The sequence below is a fragment of the Engystomops pustulosus genome, chromosome 4 (assembly GCF_040894005.1).
Source record: "Engystomops pustulosus chromosome 4, aEngPut4.maternal, whole genome shotgun sequence".
In the NCBI taxonomy this organism is placed as follows: domain Eukaryota; kingdom Metazoa; phylum Chordata; class Amphibia; order Anura; family Leptodactylidae; genus Engystomops; species Engystomops pustulosus.
This window is the reverse complement of record NC_092414.1, coordinates 87103489-87109635: the sequence shown is the minus strand read 5'-3', so window position 1 is coordinate 87109635 and position 6147 is coordinate 87103489. Positions and strand designations below refer to the sequence as shown.

Sequence of the window (6147 nt, the reverse complement as noted above, 5' to 3'; positions counted from 1 at the left end):
TTCCTTCTATTAATTAATAACTTGAGAAAGTGAATGTTAAGGCAAAGTTGCCAGAGTATATGAAACGTGTAAGAGGTGACAAGTCTTCAATCACACAGCATAATATCTTACAAAATATGAACACAGAATTGAGTTCTCTCCTTTGCTACTTGTTCATACATATAACTAGGACATCTTGTATTATAGGGTTTTTACACAACTGAATGAACTAAATTTACACTTTCATGTCTATCAGATTACAAGTGTTGTCCATTAAAATTCTAGTCAAATGTTAAAATAGTTTGCCAATTCATCTATATTTGAAGCCAAGTGCTATGACACATAATCTCTAAAGACATAAATTAGCAGAAAAATTTAGATTTTTAAAGGGAAACTGCCTTTCAAATGAACGCATCCAAAATAAATTCTTCAATAAAAACTATGATAAGCATTGCCCTTATCCTTGAGGGCAAATGTCCTTTTCTCAGCTGTTTTAACGCATTTCTTAAACTTATATGCTACTCAGTTGAGGAGAATCCAATCACAGTAAGTGAGTCCTGCGTATTGATGGTTCCCCTGCCTCCCTGTTCCTGATTGACAGGTCATACTGCTAGCACTGTGCTGGAACCTTGTGCATGGAACTAGTACTAAAGGGCTGTCAATATTTAAATGCAGAAGCATACAGCTCTGTTTACTTCCCCTACAGACAGTTATCAGGTGCAGGAAATGCTACACAGTGCCTTGCTGGAACATGTACAGCTATTTTAACATCCCCTGCTACACGGTGCCTGTGCACCACACTGGCTGTATCCTCTTTGTCAGGTGGTTTGGGAAGGTGGGAGGAAAGGTGAAGGGTCAGAAGGTAATGATAGAGGAGACATTGTGCACATCACACACCAGGCTGGAGATAGGTGACATGGTGGCTATGAACAACAAGTGATGGAGCCGGAAAGGAGGGAGAAAAGAAGATGTAGAGGGGTAACAGGATAACAAAGATGGGTTGATGTTACAAAATACTTCAGTCTAGCATGGAAAGAGCGTAGTGCTAGAGTGCTTCCCAGCGTAATAGGGATTAATTACTGATGATTAATACATGAAGATTAAGAAATATTACAATAGTTTTTATTGTAAACAGAAAACAGCATGGCCATCAACAAAATCAAAAAAAGTGAAAAATGTACAAAAATAATCTGGAATTCATTTATTCTCTCATCTCGCCATCTTCTTCCTCCTCTTCCACACCGCGTATATACAGCACATTGTTACATCTGCACAGGAAAAAAAAAAAAAAAAAGTAAAAGTAAAATCAACAAGATCTTAAATGAATAGCCCTCACATAATGTACCTGGGGACTAGGGTATTTTAGTTTTCCACAGTCCTAAAATACCCTCTTGGAGAAAATGAGATTTCACCAATTAATTTACAACAAAAAGTGCAGCACATTAAATCAAATTTAAGTGGTTTGGACATTGCTGAATGATTCCCAAACAACGTGAGGAAGTCTTGGCACAAGGTTCAAAAAGAAGGTCTCTACCAGACCCCAGTTTACCTGAACGGTAAAACCAGCGACATCTACCTTCAAGATGAAAGATTGTATGCAAATAAGGGAGTGTTAATGGAGGCTGGAGCCCCTCAGGCTCAATTGCATACAGTCTTTCATCTTGGAGGTAGATGTCCTTTAAAGGGGTATTCCGGGAATATGAACGTCTGACACAAAAATCCTTAATGATATAAATAAATGAATACAACAATACTCAATGTTATTAGTCACAAAACGGAGCTAAAATAATATTTTTATGATTTACAAAATTTATGACCTCTCTAAAGTAGGTGGAGTTATCACTAAAATGGCCGCCACTGGAAACTACAAGTTCCATGATCCTTTAGTTCTCAGTAACTCCTCCTACCACTTATGCTCTGCTAACAGTGATGATGTAACAGGTTTTCTTGCTCTATTACCATAGTAATGATGTGTAACTGCCATCACCAATACACTGACCATACTGGATGCACTGCAACCAACCGACTACTGCCAAACAGTGGTGATCACATGACCTGCCCAGGCAGGTAAAGGACATGTGATGTGGACATGTGACCAGCGGCCATGTTCTTTTCTGCGACGGACCGCGCGGAGGAAATTAAAGGACTGATTAAAGGGCTGGTAGCATTTTAATTCTTCATTACAGTCTATGTCACCCGCATTTTCTGCTAAGGGGAGCAAAATTTTAAATAACTAATTACACATTAGCTTATATTTTGAGTGCCCACTTATGAATTATGCTGATTCCTGGAATACCCCTTTAAGTATTGCATAAGTAACAAGAATTAACTGGTGCCCATTTGTACTTGTAGACTCCCCATAAGTTATGAAGTCATATACCACATTGTTAGCACACTTTTTTGGGGATAACTAGCCAACTAAGGAGGCTTGGATACACTATAGTCATGATATGTCTAATTTATCATCCAGCACCAGCCACTGTGACAAATGTGCTCCATCTTAGATTGTTAATATTAACCCCTTGCCACCAACTGACGTAATAGTACATTGGTGTGCGGGAAGGGGTGTATGGAGAGGGCTCACAGGCCTAGTCGTCTCTATACAGACTGGTTGCAGCAAATACCCAGCATAAACACCCACAATCGGGGCTCACATGGGCACATGCCAGTAATTCCCAGCATTAAACCACATAATAGAAAAATAGTGCCCAAATGTCCTTTAAAAGTGTCCATTAAAAGTGCAGTAATAACTGATCAATAACTTTCAAAAGTGTTATTACATCCTGCTAAAAATGACACTTTACACAGCTCTATACAGCAAAATATAAAAAAGTTGTTAGCATCAGAATATTGCAAAATGAAGAGTTTTCCGTACAAAAGGTTTTAATTTTTTTTAATCAGAATAAAACCGGTATAAATTTTGTATCCCTGTAATTGCAAAGAATAAAGGAGAGGTGACATTTGGAACTAACAGTGAAATCCGTAAAAAAAATGTTCATCTCCTTTGCTGCATTTGGAATTTTCCCGCTTCTCAGTACTAGGCATGGAAAAATTACATACGGCCAATAGGAAGTGCAAGTAATTGCACAGAAAACAAGCCTTTATAAACTCCATATGTGGGAAAAGTAAAAAAAAAGTTAGAGCAAAGAAAAAAAAAAAATTGAAAAGCAAAAACAAAAAAGGGCACCAGAAGGGATTAATCTGCCCTCTCGTATCTTTGTAAATTACTAAAAGTATTTAGAGATTGATTCAGCAGAATAACTTCAAATTAAAAAAAAAAAAAAAAAATAGAGTTGCTGCTCATTCTCAATAGGCCCTTTAAAAAAAGGAAATGGACTGGGACCTGAATGGTCGCTAATGGCTAATCCTAAATGGATAAAAAAAAATAGTGATAGAAAGGCAGATTTTATAATTAAATGCAGGAGTACATACAAAAAGACAGCCTAAATCTAATGCCGCACACAACAGACCCAAATGTGTCGTCCAGGTATGTATAGTTATGTCACTTGAGAGACACTTGGAACATAGTCTGCATATTCAGGTGCTGCAGACAGAATCCTATCTCCTCAAAGTCTGGCAGATGAAAAAGCTAGAAGAAGTTCCAGCTACAGAGTGAGATGTAAAATCAGATAATAATAATAATAATAATAATAATAATAAAAACCTTTTACACCCCGTTTTAAAGAAAATCTACCATGATGCAGGATAAACCACTTACCATCTAAAATCGACTTGTAAAACTATGTTAATGAAGGGCTCCTGTGTGTGTAACTTCACAGGCTGTTACACTGTGCAGGCTGTTAGACAAACCCTCCCTCTGTGTGCTGAAATTTCCTCTGCTGCCGAGATCATGGGAATAGGGGCGGGGAATGAAGAAAACAGTGTAACAGCCTGTTATGCTGCAGCATGGAGGGGCTCTGGCAACACCCCAAAGGCCATTTGGCTAATTTTTAGCATAATTTTAAAAGTTGCTTTTAAAAGAAATGAGTCATGGATAACAAATATAAAGAATATTACCAGTCAGTGTGCCTGGAGCTTTGAGTAAGTGTCCCTGGTTGATTGTGATAACAGATTTCCTTTAACATCAAAAGTATGCAAGAAGCTTTGTTATTGGCACTACATCAGTTCTACTGCCATACGGACACTCGCTGTGATCCTGCGCAGTAAACTATGAAGCATATTAATATGCAGGATACTCTTTCCAGGAAGAAACACCATCTGCACACGGATCACTACGGCTGGTAAATGTGACCTCTGTATACACCATATAAATGAATGACTTACCTTATCAAAACTTCTCCAAGATGTCCTGACAGGGCACCATCAATAAACTCCTCCGTGTTTGCAAGCTACAATGTATAAGAAGATTGTTAAAGTTTTACACTAAAAGGTGCTGATGCGCATCAAAATGTATTTTCCCCTTTGAACAGAATTTCATTTTGGGACAATGTGAGTACAGCACTTGGGAGATCAAAAACAGCCTTTACACTGGCAATCTGATACAGCAAAGCTAAGGGACAGTTCACACAGGGACAGATTCTGATGGAAAATCTAGATCAAATGCTGTTGTGTGAACTTACCACAAAGACTACATACATCTAAGAAGGTCAATTTAGGCAATTACCTGCAGACTATTTGTACCTTTTTCAAAACACCCACTTAATGGGGTCGCAGAATCTTAGGTGCCGCGAGTCCTGCTCCATACAATGGTGTGTGGATCAGGAAATATGGCCTGCATTCCAGGGATAATATAGAATGGGTGACTCAGATATAGATATCACTATCCTACAATGGCTGTAACCAAACTATGGCGCCTATGGGCCGATGATGTGCATGTGCTGACATATACAGGATGGAGGAGAGAAGTACTTACCTGCATGTTCATGTAGCCATCCACAGACACCAGGTAACCCTTGTACTCCATCCCCCACTTCAGCTTCACCATTACGGGCTTACCGGTCAGCCCATTCAGGAAGGGTTTGGGGTTCAGTGGCAGACTCTACGAGAGAATGGAGACATGAGCATGGAGCCAGCACTGCAGCTATTGTGTGGGGGACTTCCCTCCACTATGAATGGCGCCGCACATGGAGCACGTGCACAGCAGTGCCGGCACACGGCACACAGCACCCAGCCGTCACCCTGTCCTTACACCCACCATTATGTCAGCGAAGGCGCCGCCGATCTACAGACCAACCGCGCGTACGGTCCAAAAATTCCTCCTCGGAGCGCTCGGTTGAACACACCGCCGGAGTCCGCAGGAAATGGCTGCCGGAACAGTAGATTCTGAGCGTGGATACAGCCTCGGAAACAGCGCCCTCTGGTGTGAGGAGGTCTAACTACAAGAAGTTTCGCACAGCGCCCCTACTGATATCATTACCGCACTGCAACGTCAGAGCACTACAAACTATAACCACTGGACTGAAACGTGCTCCTGGGCTCCACGGCTCCTGGGCAATAGTGGATTATAATATGGGCTGATCGAGCGGTAGCCCGGGGCCCATGGCCACCCAAACCACCCACCAAATTTCAAACTGAGAAGGGCCGTTACCCGTGAAATACTGGTACACCTGTTCCTTCTCTTAATACACTTGTACACACGAGCCATTTCGGGACCTTTGAAAGGTCCAGAAACTGCAGATCGAAAGCAGGCATAAGGATGCCCAAATAAGCTTGATTCTAGTATCATTTGTAGGAAGTAAATTCCAGACTTGTAGGGGCTATAATATTCATACAGCCCAGGGCACATAATAATAATTATTCCTTTATGTATAAAGTGCACACAGATTACACAGCGCTGCACAGAGCTTGCCAAATCAGTCCCTGTCCCCAATTGGGCTCACAATCTAGTCGATCTACCAGTATGTTTTGGAACATGGTATTCTTAACCCCTTAATGACCGCCGTATCGGCTTTTTACTGACGCGTAGGGTACTTCTTCTGACGCGTACGCCTTTCTACGGCGGCGCGTCAGAAGACAATTTCGGGACACCGGGTCTCGCTGGTGCCGGTATCGGGCTGTGATATCACAGCCCAGACCCGGCACTAACACCGGGGATCGGAAAAACTCTGATCCCGGGTGTTTAACCACTTACACGCCGGCGTGCGCGTGACCACTATGACCGCGGCGTGCAAGTGTGTCCCCCGTGGATCGGACCCCCCCGGTGTGCTT

At 41.6% G+C, this 6147-nt stretch overlaps 1 protein-coding gene across 1 annotated transcript; it reads right to left on the bottom strand.

The window, feature by feature from the left end:
• Window positions 1–1079: 1079 nt before the first annotated feature.
• On the bottom strand, window positions 1080–5318 carry SNRPF (small nuclear ribonucleoprotein polypeptide F). Its single transcript, XM_072146602.1, has 4 exons — window positions 5135–5318; window positions 4853–4978; window positions 4264–4328; window positions 1080–1247 (listed from the first exon to the last, which is right to left on the bottom strand). The coding sequence occupies exons 1-4, from the start codon at window positions 5135–5137 to the stop codon at window positions 1181–1183; spliced, it is 261 nt and encodes an 86-aa protein (XP_072002703.1). The 5' UTR covers window positions 5138–5318; the 3' UTR covers window positions 1080–1180.
• Window positions 5319–6147: the final 829 nt, after the last annotated feature.

Coding starts and splice junctions, on each gene's coding strand:
- SNRPF (XM_072146602.1), bottom strand. Junction 4,329..4,852: donor ATGGCTACATGAACATGCAG/GTAAGTACTTCT, acceptor TATACATTGTAG/CTTGCAAACACGGAGGAGTT. Junction 1,248..4,263: donor CTTGGAGAAGTTTTGATAAG/GTAAGTCATTCA, acceptor TTTCCTGTGCAG/ATGTAACAATGTGCTGTATA.